General features: G+C 38.1%; 2 protein-coding genes across 2 annotated transcripts; both read left to right on the top strand.

Annotated features, from left to right (window-relative positions):
* The first annotated feature begins 488 nt into the window (after positions 1–488).
* slc35b1 (solute carrier family 35 member B1) lies at positions 489–14,037 on the top strand. Its single transcript, XM_083567423.1, has 9 exons — positions 489–1,404; positions 5,172–5,275; positions 5,382–5,512; positions 6,340–6,370; positions 7,205–7,365; positions 8,845–8,971; positions 10,601–10,707; positions 10,799–10,952; positions 13,057–14,037. The coding sequence occupies exons 1-9, from the start codon at positions 1,283–1,285 to the stop codon at positions 13,107–13,109; spliced, it is 990 nt and encodes a 329-aa protein (XP_083423549.1). The 5' UTR covers positions 489–1,282; the 3' UTR covers positions 13,110–14,037.
* Positions 14,038–16,756: 2,719 nt separating this feature from the next.
* Positions 16,757–20,719, top strand: ndufa4a (NDUFA4 mitochondrial complex associated a). The gene is made up of 4 exons (XM_083567455.1): positions 16,757–16,917; positions 19,217–19,305; positions 19,728–19,788; positions 20,385–20,719. The coding sequence occupies exons 1-4, from the start codon at positions 16,876–16,878 to the stop codon at positions 20,439–20,441; spliced, it is 249 nt and encodes an 82-aa protein (XP_083423581.1). The 5' UTR covers positions 16,757–16,875; the 3' UTR covers positions 20,442–20,719.
* Positions 20,720–22,167: the final 1,448 nt, after the last annotated feature.

The following is a 22,167-nucleotide window of genomic DNA, read 5'->3' as shown; positions in this document are numbered from 1 at the left end:
AGGTGCTTTGTAAAGTTTTCCCCTCCCCCTTTTATTTGTCATTGTCACATGCAGTAAATGTCTTTTCCTTGTAGATTGGACTGCTGCAACAGTGTTTGCTTGGACTACTTTTGAGTTTCGACAGTTATTTGGATGATATAAAAAGAGTACAATAATGCAAAATGGCTTGTTCTTTTGTATAATTATGCGAATTGTTCGGATTTAAAAACGACTTAATGTTTACTGATTACGCGTTCGGACCTGCAGGTTTAATTATAACCATGTAATAACTGTTTACTTAGCTGGAGATATTCGTTTTCCAGACACGTGTAGTTTTGCTTTGAGTGGTTGTAGCCACGCCCTTTCTACAATCCCAGCGCCGCTATTGGACGGTGCTAGTCGTCCTGGACCAATCACAATCCTCCACATACAGAGACGTAGAAATTCAAAGCGCCCTCGGTTCATAAGGACCCTTTTATTCTTCAAATAGTCGCCCAAATAGTTGCCTGATTAAAATAATACTAATAATGGTCATTTTTTTAAACAAAGCTTTTTGCTCTGTAAAAAGATATAGTAGGTTTGCGTATTTCTTATTAAAGGGTAGAATTGGACTAGTGTAAAAATTGAAGGATCAGTTTGCAGTGATATTTAGAGGCGTCAAATACTTCCTGGAGTGTCCTCTTTGAGACATGTTATTACAACCTGAACCTATTATTTACGCAGGAAAGTGAGATGTTTAGGAGTTGAAATAGTAGAGCTCTGCTATAATGATATGTTCACAATAATCCATGTGCCGGTTTGAGAGTAATAATAAGTTGCAAAGCCGATCAGGCGCATGCAGCAGGAGACTCCTGACGGCGGCTCTGGTCCTACAGGATTGACGCGTTAAATATCAAAATATCAGAGCATCTAATGAGCTGCTGGACAGCAGGAACTGGAAGGTTTCGGCTTTGTGTTTTCAGCCTTGGGACATTTTTTTTTTAACCACTTTCTGTAGTTGATATAGAAACAGTTGCACCGGGCTGCGTTTCAGAGATGCTGCGTGGAAATAGGACCAGAAATCTGTCCTAGGATCTGATCTTCAGTTTTGTCCAAAATAATAATAATAATAATAAATAATAATAATAAATCCAGATCCAGGCAGAGAAGGAGTGAGTTGTAACAGCTCCGCCTGTGTACTGTTATCATTCCCGGCCTTGTGCCAGCCGGTAGCGTGGAGCGGGACGTGGGCTCGCGGGGTCCTGGAAGCGGAGCTGCCTCGGTGTCGGTGTCCATATCTGGATTCTCGCTCACGAACGACGGCATGGTCGCGGGGAAAGGCGGCGTGAAAGCGTCGCTCTGGCACAACGAGAGAGTGCGTTTCACCGTCTGTTTTCTCGGAGTCTTCGTGTGTTACTTTTACTACGGGATCCTCCAGGAGACCATGTGAGTAAATTGAACTGCAAAATACCATAAATAACGTTCCCGCAACGTTGTAGGAACCTCTGCTGTAATAGCGGTTACAGACTTTTTTTTTTTGATAATTGAGTCGAATGTTATCACGGTTTTACGGTATAATTAATTTTAGTATATACACAAATAAATCGGGATAAAAAAAATCCTTAAACACATTTAAGAATAATAAAATAAATATTTGCACAAAAGAATAATATTTTTAGGTATATAGACTATATATATTTATAACAGACTATCACATCTACACTATGTGGAAAAAAATAAAAAGAAATAGGACACTTCCCAGTGAGGATGGAGGAAATTATAGGAGCAATTTGGGATTAAATGTAGAATGCAATTCTCAAAAAGCACATATCATACTTACGACCAGGTGTCCACAAACTTTTGGCAATATTTGCAGTAGATTTTCCCCAAACGGTTTCCCACAGATGTCCAGAAAAGCCAACAGACATCAACATGTTAAATGCATTGTAATGCATTATTAGGTATATACGTACATACGTTCCACACATCAAGGAGCAATCTGAAGAAAATGACCGCACCAAGGAGGTCATGGGTTTCAGCCTGAATGTGAACGAGCTTGTGGTAAATGACTGTTGTTGTGTCCCAATATGTTTTCACCTAACTAGTTTGGGAGACTTTTTCCTATTACATTCTTTCTGCGTATTGTCATGTTATAACTGTCAGATCTGTAGAATAAATGCTTATATATGTACCCAGAACGGTATGGCCTTCAACAATGTTTTGGTACATCACATTAAATTAAGCATCCATCCATCCATCCAACCAACCAACCAAACAACCAACCAACTAACTAACTCACTTTGGATATCTCTTATGCAGGTCTTGGTCTCTCTGTGATTGATATAATCAGGCCTGCAGTGGAAAAACTGACCCAGAGCGAGTGAGATGAGACTTTAAACTGTTGCTAGCTCCGAGATCAACCTAACAACTACTTACTGTATGCCATGCATTAAATAGATAGTTCTGTGTATTATTGTAAGTAAAAAGTACTTACTTTTAAGTATCTAGCGCGAGTAGGCACGTACCAGGACATACACGTCATGTATTAGCGGAGATTGTTGTTGTGTAAGTACTGGACTCTGTACTCAAGCTCCTTCTTTGATTACTTCATTCATCAGTTTTTAGTTAAATAAAAAAAGGCTTTGAAATGCCAAAATTTTGGGGGATGACTGATTCTAATCTCAGTAACTATTTAGGCTGAATTTGGGACAACACATGTTCTTTCCACAGATTTCCTCTCCAGGATCAGTAATGTCCAGAAATCTATCAATCTACCTAACCTGGTGATGTTACAGTCCTTTAGATTGACTGGTAGTCAAACTGAACATGTGTTTAGGATCACTTTAATATGCACTACAGTGGTATTGTTGCAGATTTCCGTTCTAGTGACTGACACTACATTCAAAGTGGTGAAGCATTGACAAACATAAGGCTTGTATGGTGATCCATTTACAATTTCAGTCCAATCTGGAAAAGGGCACTGATTTTACCACTACGAGCAGTTTCTATTTACTACAATGCTATAGGGAAGAGAAACTGGGAACAGAAACCAGTGTGGGCACAGGGGCAACAAACTGGTGATGCTGGAACTGTGAAGTGGTAACCGCATGTTACTGTGTGAAAGATCAGATAACCCCCTGTTCTTTAGTCTTGAAAAGATATTTCATTAAGCATCTTATTATCATCACTACTTATCATGTAATAAGCTGAAAAAAAGGATGACTGTCAGGAAAAGTGATGTGCGGCGCCATAATCATTTTCTTCAGATTGCATGTTTGTCTTTGTCGTCTCAACCTAAAATAGATGGTGGTTTTACATAGTTCTGGTCAGCCCTGCCCGTGGTGGGGTGTGAGTTTGGTAGCTGTAATACATGAGAAAGTTACAAAGATTCTAGGAATTAGAGAGAAGTTGGCAATACAATGTGTTTACAACACAGCTTAAATGGAAAAAAAGTTTTTACCCATGAATCATAACTGTACATGGGACAGGAAACAAGGTGCAAGCTAAAAAACCACAATGCATATTTATATGTGATAGTTCTCTTACATGGTTTGCTTTTGAGAAAATTCATGTAATATATGCAAAACCACAGAAACCGCCTTCCCACAGCTGTTCCTCAGTATCTATAGTAAGAAATTTTTATCCTCTGGAGTAAAAGCTGTTGTGCCTCTCCAGCTAGTAGCATCACATGCAAATGAATTTCTTCCAAATAAATTCTGTTTTTATTTCCTCCCAGCTGCATTCATTTGGATTATAATGAAATGAATACTTTACAATGAAACCTAAAACTAATCTTTTTTGAAAGTTTTTGGAGTATAGATTGAATTACACTTGTGTTGTCACTGTGAGAATTTTTTTTCTATTTGCTATATACTGAAGACATTTGGGCTCATGAGATGATTATATGATTGATCGAAATTTCTTAATTTTCCTGTTTAGAATTTTTTTTTATTATTTTATTTATTATTATTATTTTTAACCAAAGTGTGTTTCAAGTCTTCAAATATTTTGGACCATGATCGAGTTTTATTGATGTCATTCATAATGATAGCAGTCGAATTAATTTAGAAGTTTGATGTCAATTTATAGAGAAATTCATGTAAGTGGAAAGGGACCCAAAGGACATCAGATGAACAAATAGAATTGTTTGAACTTACCAAGACATTCATAAAACCTTAACCCTATCAAGCATGCATAATACCTCCTGAAGAGGAGACTAAAGGGAGAAACCCCCTCAAAAATAAATCTGGATTAGCATCACAAAATACAAATGCAGCAGGTTGGTAAAGATAAGGGGCTTTTAACTTGTATATAAAACACCTAGTGATGTTAGGAAGCTGGAGTCAGAGCTTAGGGTCAGCCATGATACAGCAACCCTGGAGCTTAAAGGGTTAAGGGCCCTGCTCAAGGGCCTAAGAGTAGCAACTTGGTGATACTGGGACTTGAACTTTTGACTTTCTGATCAGTAACCCAAAGCCTTAGCCACTGAGCTATATCAGTGGGTCACTGGCTTAATGGTGTTATTGCAAGCAAGGAATATGCAACCAAAATGTAATTTACTTTTATTTCCCATAAATCTGTTGGTTCATTCCTTTTGCACACCTATAAATTTGGTGGTCTGCCATTAAAGGTGCCAGGCTGTAAGGAAATGAAATCTGAAAATGTAATTTATTGTTTAATATTAATCTCAAACCCAAATGTGTATAGCAAAAGTAATTGCATTGGCCTTGCATTTTCAGTACGTTTTCAGTTCATAGGCAGTAAATTCTTGGCTGTTCACATCGATATTTATTTATTATATTTTTATATTTATTTATATATATATATATATATATATATATATATATATATATATATATATATATATATATATATATATATATATATATATATATATATATATATATAAATAATCTTTTATTATTATTATTTTCCTTCTTATTACTTTCAAATATCTTCAGCAGAATTCGAAACGATGTCTAATGGATCACCTCGAGCACCTGCACTTTGTCCTGCTTGTTAATTTAGCAGTAACTAAAGATTTGCATGGGTGACATTTCCTGATGCCTTCCATTGATAGACTTGTGATATCTTATTACACACTCTCTGTAGTGAGTGTCGCCTGTTTTATTGTGTCCAAGAGAAGTAGGAGTGACCATTTGTCTGGTTTTGTAAGTGTAACCTCATCCCACAATTCCCCCGTTGTGTTTCAGCACACGAGGAGACTACAGCCAGGGGGAGAAAAAGGAGAAGTTTCGCTATGCCACTACACTTGTGTTCATCCAGTGTATCATCAATGCTATTTTTGCCCGGCTCTGTAAGTCTGCCTCTCGTGTCGCTGATCCGTTCTCCACCTCTTTAACTTTTCCACTCATTCATTTTTTGTTCTTTTTTTTTTTTTCTTTTATCACATCTCCACACAGTGATCCAGTTTTTCGAGGGCTCCAGACCGGACCACACACGGAGCTGGCTCTATGCAGTGTGTGCTTTGTCCTATCTGGGTGCCATGGTGTCGAGTAACTCTGCTCTGCAGTACGTCAACTACCCCACCCAGGTCAGTCTGACAAGTTCATGCAAAGTTTCCAATCTGTACACAAGAGAATGGGAAGAAAGAAAAGACCCCCATTAACATGTGAAAAAATAATAATGTTGAATGTGGCCCAGTGCTGTTACACTGTCATCATAAATACGTGGAGATCTGATCATCGTGCTCGCATGTGTTTTTTTCCCCAAAATGTTTCCACAATGTTCATAACACACAACAGTATCAGATGCCTTTGTTTGCTGTATTTGCATTACATTACATTTTCTCTTCACTGTTACTAAGGAGTCCAGTCTTGTTCCAGCATTACAAAGCCCCTGTTTACACAGTCAGCACTTTGAAGATGTGCTTTGCCAAGTTTGGAGTAGAGGATCTTGTGTCCTCAATGCCACTGAAGACCTTTTGGAGTCAACAGTGACTGCACCCCCAGACCTCCTAAACCCATCTTTAGTATCAGATCTCACCTGTTTCAGAATGAGCATAAATCCCTAAAGCCATGCTACTGGAAAGCCTTCCCAGAATAGTGGAGGTTATTATAACAGCAAAAGGGGTGAATAAAATGCTAACCCTAGCACTACATCACCATATCTCCTTGAGAGAATATACACATTGTAGGATCTGACACAAAAAAAAAAATCACACAATTCCTAATATATTGCACTACACAAGCACTGTAGTAACGTCGGATATGTTCAATGATGTGTTAGTGATTTACTTTGTGTGTATTTATTTGCTAATGAATATAACATTTCACTATTTGCAAAATCATATACAGATTTTTTTGAAGGATTCAAATTGTATATAAAACTTTACTTTTTTTTTTTTTTTTTTTTTTTTAGGTTTTGGGGAAATCTTGTAAACCTATTCCAGGTAAGACATTTTCTTTTTTCCCCTTTTTTTTGGAATGGTGACTCAAATTTACAAACCACCCCTGTAACTATGAGGTGGTATCAAAACGTTTTGAGACTAACCCTGTTTACAAGACAGTTACAAGACTTATTTTTTTCTACGTTTACACACCATCACCTTCAAGATAGTCCGCTTGCGTAGCAATACGGCGCTCCCAGCATTCCTGCAGCTTCTGCAAATCTTTCTTTTCAAGCTCTTTCTGCTATTCAAGCCGGATCTCCGCAATGGTGTCAAAACGGCGATCTTTAACCCCGGATCAAAGAGGGCGAAGACCTCAGGAGACAAAACGAGTAGGGTGGGTGCGGAAGTGAGATAATGTGAATTGTTCTCTGACGATCATCATGCGCAAGTTGCTGAATGGTTTTGACATTTTCACAGGTTGAGCTTATTGAAGGTCTTCCAGACCTCTTGCCGTCTTCAGGTGATGTTCTTTCCGCTTTTGAAGCGCGCATGCCTCTCAAAACACCTCGAATGACACGTTGCATCGCTGCTGCAAACTTGCCGAATCATGTCAAACGTCTCTGTGGCAGATTTGCGCAGTTTCACACAGAATTTCACTCAGTTTGTTCTAACTTGCTGTACATGATGAAATCGCAGCCGTAGCAAGGCGCGTTGTCAGAATAGCACCAGTTACACCATAAGCCTCGAAACATTTTGATAGCACTTCATAGCTAAACATTTTATACTCGCTTGATTTTGATCAATTGCTCCACTTTTCTACTACAGAAGACAGTCGAGTTGTCTATTTTTTTTTTGTTCTTTGAAATGTTCACGTCTCGCTCGCTTCGGTTTCAGTCATGATCCTCGGCGTGACCATTCTGAGGAAGAAGTATCCCATGGCGAAGTACCTGTGTGTGCTTCTGATCGTCACCGGTGTGGCGCTTTTCCTCTACAAACCGAACAAAACCTCCACCTCTCCAGATGAACATGTGTTTGGCTTTGGGGAGATGCTGCTGGTTAGTTATTACACTTTTTCATTTCATATTGTCCTACCAGGGATATTTCCATGCTATTATTTACAGCTAAATAGTCTAATAATCCGTTTAATATCTGACTGATATCTTAATTTACAAAAGCTTTACGCAAACACCAGAATGAGCCTAAAGACACCAGTGTGAGGTAAATGTGTCAATCTGATTGATAGAGGTGGTGTGGTGTAACAACAAAAGCAGACTGAGCTCAGGAACATGACGGGATCAGGGTGAGATTGCACATGAGAGTTATTGAGAGCTTGCGTTGCAACACGTTAATTAAGTGGAAATGAAAAGCCAGGAAAAAAATAACAGTCCGCTTCATAAACTTGGGCTGCTTTCCAGCGACTTTGATCTGTATATCAACAGACTCTCACACACACACACACACACACACACACAACACACACAACACACACAAACACACGCACAGAGAGCCTTCTGTTTGAGAGAGAATGAGAAAACAACTCGTTATAATACCCAGCAGAGATACCTATCGCTGTCCCATGTTATTTTGTTCATTCCCCGACTGGTCCTATCGACACGCCTTTACCTGCAGCTGGTAAATAATTAGATTTGCTTTCTCAAATCAGGCTTTAAAGGATTTATTTTGTAACAGCTCACCACTTACTGTGGCACTGACTGTAACCTAAATGACAGGTTTACCCTAATGCACTTTTCTAACACATTATTGCTTTTATATTGGAGCAGCACATTTTCCAGGACTTTTTATAGCACACGATTAAACACTTATAACTGATACATTAACTAAAACATTAACATCTGGTAATTTTTGTGTGATGTTTTTGGAACTTTTATAGAAGAGTCTCCATCTTCAGCATTTTTTTTATTTTAGAAGAAGAAGTAGTGACAGTAAAAGACTTGTCTTCATGCATCCTAGCGATCTTTAGGAAGCTGGGGTGAGAGCTGGAGCACAAAGGGTTAAGGGCCTTTCTCAAGGGCCCAACAGTGGCAGTTTGGAGATACTGGACCTTGAACTCCTGACCTTCCGATCAGTAACCCAGAGCCTTAACTACTAGATCTTTTTGAGTTTTGTGATTTTTTTTTTTTTTTTTGACATTCTTCATTTTATGGCAGATGACGTTATTTAGAGCGACTTACAACTGAGTGGTTGATGGGTAAGGTCCGTGCTCAGGGCCCTTAACGTTTAGATGAAGCAGCTACACATGTTAGAAAAGTGTACAATAGTGTTCAATAATAAATTCAATATTGTCCCAAGTGCTTCATTGCCTTATTATTTCTATGTATGTGCACAAATGTTTTTCGGAACATGTGTTTTCCAACTTGATGGAAGATCCAAAAGAAAACACTATTCACGTAATTTATCACCTCTTTCAGACACATGAAGAAAAGCTGTGACTTGATCCAAACACTGAAAAATTACAGACCATGACCCGTGGAGCACGCACGTATTTTACGTTTTGTGTTCTCTTTTGGATGCAGCTCCTCTCTCTGACTCTGGATGGCCTGACGGGTGTAGCTCAGGATCACATGAGGGGGCATTACCAGACAGGAGCCAATTACATGATGCTGAACGTGAATTTGTGGTCCATTCTCATGTTGGGATTGGGTATGTCCTTTTCTTACAGCAGTAAAACATTTGCATTGTGGCATAGGTATATTTAATAAGAGTTTTAGTCTATACAACATCTAACTATACAAATCTATACACGATTCATGTCAGTTTCCTTTTGAGTTTATATTCTGACCGCTAGATAGAGAGACCCTTCTTTTCTCTAAACCTAAACAGTGACAGGAATAACTGGCATAAGGGCATGCCTTTGTTAGCCACGTTAGCATTAATATCCACCTTTTTCCCATGGCCCATGAGGCTTTACACGAACTATGGATGGAACTTCCGGTACGACATAATCATTCACTGTACACATATAGTATCATTGTACCTAACATGGTACTCATATGGTGGTGTGTTCTTAATGACGACTTTCTATTCCTAATATAAGAAATATCCCAATATATAACCTTGCTTACAGTATCGCAATGTATCGCAAAATATCGTACCGCAACTCCTGTATTGTGATCCGTATCGTATCGCCAGATACTTGCTGATAAACAACCTTATAAAGACTGCATTTTCCACGGTTTTGCAAAATGTGTCTCAAACCATGTGTTTTAGCTAATTATTCAAATCTGTTTTGAATAGGTGGGGAAACATCACTAGTTTTTTGGTGTATATTTTATATCCAGATATAATTCGGACACATAAATGTACTGTACAAACAAAAGGTAAAATCTGATTTCAGTGTAGAGGTCAATAGATGGTTTTGCTGATTAATCGGCAACGATAGTTGATTGCTAGAACTAGTGGTTATCTGCAAAAATCAATACCAATAGTTTTTCCAGGTTGCTTTTTTCTTTATAGTACGGGAGAGGCCTCTAGAGACGAATCACTTATGCCACGTGCTGTTTATTTAAAGTTATATATTATTTTGGATGTAGCTGAGTTACTTTTTGTTTTAGTTTGAATGCGTCTTTTATTTTCCAAAATATTTATTAATATATTCATATGTATTTCTTTTAGCACATTTTCATGATTCAGTATTGTTTATTACTGTTTATAATTTTTATTTTTGTAAAAAAAGTTCAGAACTATTTTGAATTGATTGGTATGGATTTTTTTTCTTTTATCCAGTATCCATTTTCAAAACTCAGTCAATTAATTTATCAGCTAGTACTAGCTATCGGTAAAATCGGTTGACCTTTATATCAGTCTGACTATTATATGAATAAATTTGTTTTTAAATTCCATTCTCATTGACATTTTTTTTTTTTTTTTCGTGCATCAAACGTGGAACGAAGTTTAATCTTGCACCAATATTAAGACATGACACTGTAAAATAGCAGGAAGCACAGACAGGATTTTTGTTGCTTTCATTCTCAGAGGTGAACAGCAGGGGGAGCTGGAGCTTCACTGTAACTTTATTAGTGGTTTATTTTTCTGCAGTCTGCTTTAAAGGCAGCTGGTCGGATTCGGCTGAGCCCAAGCAGCATCTGTTCAACCGAGTTCTCGCTGTTAATCTTCCAGCGCTGCACACTCTGTACATAATCTCATGACTCACTCACAGAGCCACAAGACAGAAATGTATTTTCTGCTTATGGATAAAAAAAAAAAAAACAACAATGTCTGAAAGACAGGCATCAAACCTATGGATGCTTAAATGGTTGCTCTGTTTCCCAGCTGTTCTGTGGACAGGTGAGGTGTGGGAGTTTCTAAGCTTTGCTGATCGCTACCCCAGTGTCATCTACAACATTTTGCTCTTTGGATTCACCAGCGCCCTGGGACAGGTGAGACACAAGATTACACACACCTGCTCCCATACTGTTATGATATGTATCTTGTTTCAATAGCAGCACCTTTCTCTACATCCTCTTTCAGACTTTTATCTTTATGACGGTCGTGTATTTCGGGCCTCTCACCTGCTCCATCGTCACAACCACAAGGAAGTTCTTTACCATCCTGGGCTCTGTGCTGTTGTTTGGGAACATCATCACGCCCTTGCAGTGGCTTGGAACCCTCCTCGTTTTTCTGGGTAGGTGTTCTAGAGCTGGAATGGGGGTCTTATTGATTTTCTGCACCACGCACTCATTACTTTTGTGCTTCATTTACACCATGCTCTGTCTTATTGTGCCTATCTGTCTAACTTGTGCTTCAGTGGAGGTAGTAGACATCGACACCAAAAAAGTCGCACAATTCAGACTTTAATAAAATGCTGAAAGGGCTTTACAAAGACCTCAAACATAATTCGTAACAGCGTTGAATAAAACATTATTTTAAATCCCAGTAAAATACTAAAACATCTCGAGAAACATCTTTACAAGATATACTTATTTTCCCAAAAAAAAAAGCCAAAACTCCTATGAATATGCATGAAAATGCTAATTGGAAACATCCCCATGTTTTTGTACTGTCGCTAAAAATAGACGTTACCCAGCTTACTGCAGACGAGGGAAAATCTGCGTCTCTGTTATGCTCTGAGGAAACATGGTGCTTAAATGGTTTGCTCTCACGTGTCTTGTTAGAGGGATGAGTCACTCCAAATCATATCAAAGGTGTCCGGCTGATCACCTTTTATCCTCTGATGAAACATTTCTATCCTGCTGGGTTTGGTGTCGTTATGAATGACCTTACTCCCCCACGCACAAGCACGAGGAGTCACCCATCACCATGATCACCATGATTACCATGATCATGACACTGATTGGGGAAATATATTTTTTGGAAGAAATAAGTTCATCCATCCAGTAAAAGTTCATAATTAATGTTAGAAATTCCTTTTTTCTTTTTAATCAGCAGTTAATTATTTTTATTTACCACTAATATTCTTTAATTGCAAATACACAGACTGCTGTGGAAATCTCAAACCCAGCTTATATCACACTCACTGAAATATTATCATTATTATTATTATTATTTTTTATGTAAGTATAGAGAAAGTGTTTTAAATGAAATCGTGCACCACTTCAACAACCATGACCTGAAAGACTTTAGATGTTTCTAGAAATATTGGAAAAGGTGTTTAAACATCTCATTCCATTTCAAGCATCCCTACTTTGAAATTTCTCAGTAATAATGTGATAAAATATTTGAATAAAATTACAATTTGGAAACATCTCCAACTCTCTGCAAACTCGTCCTCGTTCCCTGAGATTGGGCGTCTTGTCCAGTAGTACTTCAGCACTCGTCAAATTCGGTACTCGTAACGTCATGACGACTGAAAAATGTTTCGCCACTTGTTGCATGCTCGGAACTCGACTCCGACTCACGATGACTCGTCAGTTTCATCACTCGTCTCGAGTTCCGTAACGAATCACGGACGAGTACCGAGGTACTGCTGCATATTGGGATATGATTGGATTTTGAAGTTTCAAGACTAGTTTTGTAACACGCCAACAGATGGCAGCACAAGGCTGCACGCACAGTCACAAGGAGCACCGACCTTCATAAGTCAGTGTGCCAATAGGCATCATCCTGTGTACATCGGGAGCTGCGCATTTGTAGCTATTCCGACCACGTGCGTTGCACATCTGCTGTTCTGACCACATGCGTCACCGAGCTCTCCTCACACGTGAGCTTCTCAACGGAAACAACATGATCTCACTTCCGCATCCAACCTACTCGCAAGATTTGGCTCCTGCAGACTTCGCCTTCTTAATGAAGAGAAAGATCCGGCTCAAAGGTGGCCGTTTTGACATCATTGCGGAGATCTAGCGATTTTAGCAGAAGTTGCTTGACACGCTTCCAAAAAGAAGACTTCCAGGACACGTTCCAGAAGTGGCTGGAGGCATTGTATTGCAGTTCATGTGGACTATTTACAAATTTTCTATTAAAAATAAAGTTTCCCCTCTGTTTTCTAAAGGAACACAACAAAAAAATGGTGTAATTAGATTTTTTTTTTTTATTCACCTTAAAATCTTTATTAGTACATTTAGTAAAATTGCCTAAATAGCTCTTTTAAGCACTCTTCCAACTTGTGCCTATTAGACTCTCACTTGTAAAGTACTCGAGCGCTTTGTGTTGCATTTGCTGTTTCATTTAATGTTAATTTAATGCTGCGTTTGTGCATCTTTTGCTCATCTAAGATTGCACAGTTCTGTGAAAGCACATCACAGCCTCTCTGTGTCTCTGTCTCGCAGGTCTCGGCTTGGACGCCAAGTTTGGAAAGGTGCCCAAGAAGACTACGCATTAAAGCACAAAGGAAACGCGTGTGCAAGCGTGCGCTCTACTCACATACAGAAAACTTGAAGAAACATCCGTTTCGTCTGGTGCACCACTCCATCAGTGGCTGATCTGAAAAACATGTACTTATTTGTATGCCTTTTCACCCATGACTCACTGAAACAGTGGTCATATGGTAACTTTAAAAAAAAGCAAAGACTGGATAGTGATAGAAAATTTTAGATTTCCTTTTTTTTTTTTTTTTTGTCACAGTACCACACACTTCGACTTTGAACTATATTTCCAAGGAAGTTTAGAGCCAGAGGACCACGAGCATGATTGATGTGAATGATTTGCGCACTCGTGGTAGGCATGTGCACCGACTCAGATTGACCAGTTCTAAACACACACACACAAACACAACCCCATGTGTTGGTGTCAGTTTTACTCTGAATCCTGCCAGACGCCTTTTTTGCGGTTACTTTAGTTTTTAATGTATAATGCACATTCATGTGTGTGTGTGTCTTAAGTGTGTTCCATCACACATCCGTTATCTGAGACTTGCTTGATCCTCAATGTCCACTGCATCTAAGCCGCATCAGATCTAATCTGGTGTACAAAATCGGCTCTTTCATGTAAAACATGACGTTTTTCTTTTATCTGTGTTTCTGTCAAGTGTTTAGCTTATTATACAATCCTTTTCCATACCTTAACAAATATTTAGAATTCGAAAATGATCAGTTTTGAGGGGGTTTTTGACCAGTTGCACCTGTATTGGATATTTAACTGAAAGGGAAACTATGCCAGACTATCGTGGGTGTGTGATGACCAGCTGTTGTGTGTTCATATTGTGTTTCGAGTCTGCCAACGAAGCCGTGTTGTCCGTCTGTCCATTGAGTAGGGGTGGGGAGGGGTAAATCCAACCAGATGGCATTAAACTTATTTTGGACATGAATAAATCCACCATCTTTGTCTTTACTCCACATCCAGGATTCACCATAAAATACTTAACAGAATGCCTTCTCTATTTTGATGATTTATCTTTGGTAGCCATGTCAGCATGATTGCAAGATAGTGTCGCTTTAAACCAGGTCGAACGACCCTTTCTACCCAGCTCTCCTATTCCTGACATTGCTGTTTGTTTCCTGCTTGCTTAACCAGGACTCGCTGCAACGAAAGGTTAATGCTCAATTCGGAGCAGAAAATGAAATTGCAGGGAAACAAACACGAGTGGGTGTCGGGGAAAGCAATCTGATTAAAAGAGTCAGTGGAGGAGAACAGGCAGAGTGACAAAACCCTGCTCTACTCTTTTCTCTTTTTGCTTTAATATAAAGGGTATAAAAAAAACCCAAAAAGTTCTAAGGTCTTTTTAGCGACATGCAAAGACTTTAAACGGTAAAGGAGGTAAAAATAATGCTAAACAGCTTACAGTTGTACAAAAATGCTATCAAATCTTTCATTGAAAACTCTATTCTAAGTATTATCCTATATTATCCTTTATTTCCACTCCGTGTTAACAAATATCTGCAACATTCTGTTGGCATCATAACATACAACAGAGTTTTCTCATAATGTTTAAGGAGATTGGATGATTTTGACTCAGGAATCTGAGAGCCTTAAGCCTCGGTTCAGAATCTCTCCATGCGAGGAAGTTCCAACCATGACCCAGTTGTAGCTACTTGGCCAACACGGACAGATTTTTATTTGAAAACTCCTTGTATATCATGAGGTTCATGATGCCATTTTTTTCTTAGCGAGGTTTTCAGGTCCTTTGGAGTTAAAACAGAACTGATGCCACCATCCAGTTGGGACACTAGTTCTTTTTCTTTATAGCCAGAAAAAAGAGAAAGGCCAGGGAGGAGGTTCATGGATGTGGTGAGGGAAGACATACAGGTAGTTGGTCTGAAAGAGGCAGATGTAGAAAATTTTCCTTTTCTTCTTCTTTTTCTTTCGGCTGCTCCCATTAGGGGTCGCCACAGCGGATCATCAGTCTCCATACCCCCCTGTCCTCTACATCTGCCTCTTTCAGACCAACTACCTGCATGTCTTCCCTCACCACATCCATAAACCTCCTCCTTGGCCTTCCTCTTTTCCTCCTTCCTGGTGGCTCCATCCTCAGCATTCTTCTACCAATGTAATTCATGTCCCTCCTCTGCACATGTCCAAACCATCTCAATCTCGCCTCCCTCACCTTGTCACCAAAACATCCTACATGTGCTGTCTAATTTCTAGTCTTGTCCATCCTTGTCACTCCTAACGAAAACCTTAACAACTTCAGTTCTGCTACCTCCAGCTCCACCTCCTGTCTTTTACTCAATGCCACTGTCTCTAAACCATACAACATCGCAGGTCTTTGCACATTTGTCATATTTCATTTGTGTATTCTTTAATGTTTCTTATATTGATGAATGCCTAAAGGAAGATGTACTCTGTCACTTTATGGTGAAACTGGAAGTTGAAACACGTATAAGAATGTTTGAGTAACTGTAACTAAGTAAGTAGATAAGTAAGTAAATGGGAAAGTGAGTGGGAAAGTAAGTAAGTATATAAGTAAGTTAATTAAGTAAGTATATAAGTAATTTAGTGGGAAAGTAGGGTAAGTAAGTTAAGAAGGTAGATAAATTAGTAAGTTAATTAAGTAAATAGATAATTAAGTTAAGTAGGTAGATAACATACATTTCCACTAAATTACTTATCTACCTACTTAACTTAATTATCTATTTACTTAATTAACTTACTAATTTATCTACCTTCTTAACTTACTTACCCTACTTTCCCACTAAATTACTTATATACTTACTTAATTAACTTACTTATATACTTAACATACATTTCCACTAAATTACTTAAGTATATAAGTAAGTTAATAAAGTTAGATTAGTAAGTTAATTAAGTAAGTAGATAAGTAAGCAAGTTAAGTATATTAGTAAGTTAATTGAGTATATAAGTAAGGTAGATAAGTTAAGTAAATAAGTTAAGTATAAAAGTAAGTAAGTAGACAAGTTAATTAATTAGATAAGTAAGTAAGTTAAGTAATTTAGTGGGTAAGTAAGTAAGTGGGAAAGCAAGTAAGTGGGTTAGTAAATATGTAAGTTAGTGAGTAAGAAAGAAAGAGCCCTTTTACTTGTCACATATAAATTACAGCACAGTTGAATTCTTTCTTCGCACGTCCAAGAAATGTTATTGAGCTCAGGGTCAGCCATGATACACCTCCCCTGAAGGACAGAGGATTAAGGGCCTTTCTCAAGGGCCCCAGAGTGGCAGATTGGCGATACTGGGACTTGAACCCCCAAACGTCTGCTCATTAATTACAGCAGCATCTAGTTAGGACACGTCCAAAATGTAAAGTGCTTCTTAAATATGATGTTCAGTCAGCAACTGTGTCATGTTTCATGTACTATTTCTGTCAGAATGTATGAGCACAGTCTCTCTCAGTGCAGTGTGCATTAGAACTTGAGATTATTTCCCATTTATGCTGACAGGAATAGGTGTCCAAGATGTTGCCTATTCAAAAACAATAAACCAACACGCCATACCGCGATTTATATATACCATATTAAAAAAAGAAACTCGGGTAATGGTTTGGAAATGAATTATATCATTAATCACGAGGGACAACGCGAGAAACAACGCTAAATGAATTTTGAACAGGCACACAGTGAAGTACCTATGAAGGTGTACTTGAAGGGACGTCGCGGCGTTGCTATTAGCATTAGCAGAGAAGCTTAGTGTGACTTTCCCCAAGGCCGCGACCATTTCTACAGCTGTGTGAATATTTTGTTTGGAAGAAAACGAGAATGTTGGGCACAGTTAGCCGGCAGTTGAGAACCCACCCGTCTGTAAGTAAAGCTGAAACACGGTATAGTCTGAATACGGAGCACTGGTTCATCTATCAAGTGACTTTTAGTGCTAGTTTAGTCATGCTGCATGATGACGCTAGCAGGGCGGCTAACTCGAGGATTGAGCCACTTTAAACAATAAAACTCGAATGAGAATATTTTAATGTAATAATCCCAAAAAATATAAACGATCTTTTTTTAAAATGTATATATATATATATATATATATATATGTCTTTTAAAAAGTTGTAAAACTTGTGACGTAATAAAGCTGTGAAGAAATGTCGTGTAGATACGGCTCGCGCTTCAACGAGTGATAAATAAAACACATTTATTTTTATATATATATAAATTCATTCACACTGTAACACATTTAAAACTTTAATAACCCACAGAATATCTATAACTATATTATGATATATTTATATTTAAATCGTAATATATATATTTATAATCTAATATAGTTAATCTATAACTATTTTGATTTAAATATATATTTGAATCGATATTTAACTTTAATAACCCACAGAATGAAAAAAAAATATATATATTTGAATCAAAATATAAAAATATAGTTATGGACTAACTATATTAGACTATAGATTATAAATATTGATTCAAATATATATGAATCGTAATATAGTTGTAGATATTCTGTGGGTTATTAAAGTTTAAAATGTTTGAGTGTGAATTAATATAAACTTGTAGTAGTGACGCAGCTAATAGTTAGCAGTAACTTTGAGGACGTGAAGGACATTGTGTGTGTGTGTGTGTGTGTGTGTGTGTGTGTGTTCCTCTGCGCCCCTCACACTGCTTGAAGTGCAGCCATATTTACATGCAATCTTTTCTCCAGTAGCTTCTATAACATCGCAGGTGGACCAGTGCTGGCTGACTGCGTTCAGGGGGAAAGGGAACTGCTGTCACATCAAGTCACCAGATGACATCAGAGGCCAATTTGCATGACTAGTCATAAAATATTAAACTATTATAAAATCTTGCAGCAAGCACGAAGTTGTCTTTGGTCTTGTTACCATGAAGTATTTATTTTAGAATCCTATTTTATGGAGTTAAGTATCATAGATTGCATGTGCAAGGAATTTCTTTCAAGGTGCGTGGATGCAATAAAAATATCACTAGTAGATCAATAATAAAGTAATAAATCGATAGACATTGATGGTACAATCTGTGCAAAAGTGAGGAAGTGCAAAGGATATTTACAAAGGATTTCAAAGCCCAAAGTTCTTGTCGTCCTCCTTTTTATTAATTTTTTTATAACATCTCTGGACACTGAAACAGTGCGTGGCCGGATTTGCCCTCCGCTCGTGAATTTGCCAACGTGACTGTTCTTACGTACATATTTACTTTAAAGATCTCCATCGCAGCTTAGGGACTACATGGTTATTTTGTGTATTTGCACAAGGTTTCTTTAAGAAACCAGCCAATGACGCAGTGCAAAATAGGAGTTGCTTTTATGACATGAATATTATAAAGAATAAAGTTAACAGTGGAGACCTTTTAATAGAGATGACCTCAATTAACCGTGACTAGTTATAGGGTTTGGAGTTTAAAGGTTCTGTAGCACCTCCATCAGACCTTAAAAGTAGAGAAAAACAAATGTTTTGGGGAAACTAAAAGTAATAGACTTTTAAAAGTAATTTGCCTTATACTTATTCTGCATGCAGCCTCCCTAATGACACTTATGCTTCATGCTTTCCCTCAGTCAAGTTAAGAAGCTTAAAAAATGAGCAAGTTTGGTCAATTATTAGTTTACAGCCTTGTTGTCGACGTGGGTTTTCTTTTTCTTTTTTACCACTACATAAGTGGTTTGAGTTACAGTTAATGTTGTGGTTTATGGAAATCCTGAACTAATTTTATATAGTAAATTAGAGCTGACCCCTTTTTTTCCTCTCTCTTTAAGGCTTCAGTAGAGCTGATAGTTCAAAGCTGATTACGTAAAAAAAAAAAAAGAACAAAGAGATTGTAAAAAATGATAAAAGATCTGGGATGTCCAGGTCAGAGTGGAGTTTTTACAATATGCTGGATCTGGTTCCAAACTGAGCTATGAATCAAAAAGTAATCAAAAACTTGTATACATAATGATTTCTTATCGCAGGGCATTAATGCAAATGTGGACGTGTCTTTTTTGCCGTATTTGTATGTAATATTACCGACACTTTGACCTCCACCGTCGGTTTTAATTAGCCACTTTTATTTTCTTGTCTCTTTAATTTAAAAACGTGTAAAGGTGTATGTGAGGCAAATTGTCAAGTCAAGTAACTTCCTACCCTCCTCCCTATAGCTGATCCCCCTCTTCATCTTCATCGGAGGTGGCTGTGCGATGTCTCTGTCTTACCTGGCTCGACTGGCTCTACGTAACCCCGATGTCTGGTAAGATCCACAGCATCACTATCACAGAGCTACATTTCATCATCTTTTCATTTAAGGATGCACTAAATGGATGATGCCTGTTAACTCAAGGGAGCACTCATAAAAGGAAAGCTTTTTCACCTGAGGAATTAACGTTCACGTTTGCACTATAAATCTACCACATTTTTTTCTATCCACCATTTTATCTGTAAGGAGAATGTCAGTAAGTGGATCATTTTAGTAGTTGAAGTAAAACGTTCATCCGTCTCTGTAATGTTAATGAGCAATTTTACATGCTTCCTTTACTCTAATGAGTTTGAGTGGTTGCCTTAGATTGCATCGTTTTTCCTTGCGGTTAAAGGCATTAACGCTCCATCGAGACTCGTGCTTTCGAGCATGCCCTCATTATTCATTCATCCATTCATTCATGTGCTCATCCACAGTTGGGACAAATCCAACAACCCTGAACCCTGGAACAAACTGGGGCCTAACGAGCAGTACAAGGTAGGAAGACGGAGGCTTTTAATACTTCATGCGTTGCGTCAGAATTAAAATCAGCACTCTTGTGGGTTTTTTCTTTTTCTTTTTTATTTAATTGATACCAACTTAATGCCTTCAAAATACGGAGTTTTATAATCAAAATTGTTAAAAAGGCTGGCATGGGAATGTGCATTGGATTCCATTGCCTTAAAGATCTGCTCACATCTCAAAGTTCTGCTGCTGAGCTAAGGAGATTGCTACATTTATGTAAACCGAAGGCAAAGATTGGGGGCTCGTGAACGTGTGTAAAGCTTGCACTGTTGCCACGTTGCCTACGGGGATCAAATTAAGAGTTCTGGCAGGAGCGAATGACCGTATCAGAACCCAATCTCCAGCCTTAATGAGTTTAATTCATTAAACCTTGCATTAGCTCATTTTCTGCGAGCTCTGTTAGTAGTCACAAATCTAATCAAGCACTCGCCTTAATGTGAATTTGATACAGAGCTGAGTTAGACGCTTAAACAGCATTCAAAGTTATTGAATTTTCAAAAAAGCTTGTTAAAGCAGCTACTTGTTTCGAAAAAAAAAAAATGTCCTTTGTTTGTTTGTTTTTTGCCCAGTTTTTCAGCGTGAACATGGACTACGCCAAACTGAAGAAGGATCGACCTGACTTCTAAAGCCACAGAATCCTGGAGAAGCCTCTTTTACACACTGCTGGACTAAAGGCTTGAGAGAAATGAAAATTAACAAACGTAATTGGTGCATCCACCCCCCACACCTCTCCGGCGTCCTCTCACCCGATTTGAGAAAAGAGGCACAATCGCACAATTTTAACTCTTGTCATTTGCAAGACCTTTTTGTAAATTATTTGGATTAAATCCTACTAGTTTTTCTCATTCTTTGTACTTGTCTACAGCAAAACAATAAAGGAGGCTTATCTCCCTTGTACAGAAAACATCATGGCTTCCGGGTCATGCTTATGTTTGTGCGAGTTTGTCGGTCTCGATGCTTTAAAGGCGTCCCTCGTTGCTGAAAGCAGAAGTCAGAGGAGTCATTCCTCTTAACTAATTAGCTTCAGCATTGCCATTCTAAATAGTTTCTGCCAGCCTAACCTTTCAACGGGTGCCAAGTAATGGCTGTCTTCCAGGAGACATAACTGTACAGGCATTCATTCCTGGAGTCCCTGCTGAAATTCTGTAGTATTCTTAGCTTAGAGAGAAGAATTACAGGAAGGAAAAAAAACTACTTCTTGCCTTCTGTCCGTTCCTGCTGTGGGTTTGTGCTTTGGCATGTCCTGCCTGCTGGACATTTCTATAATTAAACTCTTGAACTCTGTTCTTTGGATGATTCTTTTTGGTCTGATATCATTCTCTGATAAAGACGAGCTTCGCTGAGGAAAGTGCTTGACTTGGCACTTTATTGTGGAATCTGTTGCTGTCCAATTACTTACAGTATCCCTGCCATCGCCTCCACAAAGATTACCAGAGTATCTCCTGAAATATATACAATAGTATTAAGCACAGTGCTGCCACACTGCCTAGGCACATTTATATCAAAATTCTTTATTTCTATTTCTAGTCATGTTTTCACAGTGACTGTGGATTCCCTCTGGGTTTTCCTGTTGCTTTGTTTGTTTCTTCTGTCCACCTCAAAAAAAATACCGTTTAGTTTGTTTAAAATGAATTGCCACAAATTTCAAGTGCATGTACATACCTGTGATAGACTAGCATCCAATCCACTATGGATTCCCAGCTCAGACCTTTCATGCATGAAGATGGATTGAGAGTTCACTTAGGATCAAGCTGTGAAAACACCATTTGATGTTTCTACATGACCACCTGTTTGTATCATTGTGCTTTTATTTGAGGTATGTCAAGTATATAATGATAAGGTCAAGTGATTAAGCACAGCTCCACTGGAACTATTAACGCTAGTTTGCGATTTATAGTCATCATATTGACTTGTTCAATGTACCTTTTAATGTCCACATAATACACACTTTAACATTTTGGGGGATTATTTTTTTCCCAGGTGAATATTTAAATTTTTTTTGCATGGGAAAACACAAAAATGGATGTAAATATCAAACATGGAAAAGGAACATTTTCATACCATGATCCACTCCAGTCGATAGTAATGCAGCAATGATGTAGTTAAACCCTTCAAAACAAACCAAAAAAAAAGGGTTAAAATATTAAAGAAGAAAAAATATATATATTTTCGGTCAGTTCAGATTAATCGGCATGTAATGATCATTCAAGATTTTTTTTTTTCCCCAATCACACACGTTCCTTCAGAGATGATGGTTTAATCCCCTCCTTCGAGGTTTTGATAGTGTTGTGTTGTGTTAAATGTGTTCTTTACCCAATTACAGTCATTTCAGCAGTGTCCAGTTTGACTTAA

The sequence above is a fragment of the Silurus aristotelis genome (assembly GCF_946808225.1).
Source record: "Silurus aristotelis genome assembly, chromosome: 17".
NCBI lineage: Eukaryota > Metazoa > Chordata > Actinopteri > Siluriformes > Siluridae > Silurus > Silurus aristotelis.
This window is presented reverse-complemented; position numbering and strand designations above follow the sequence as displayed.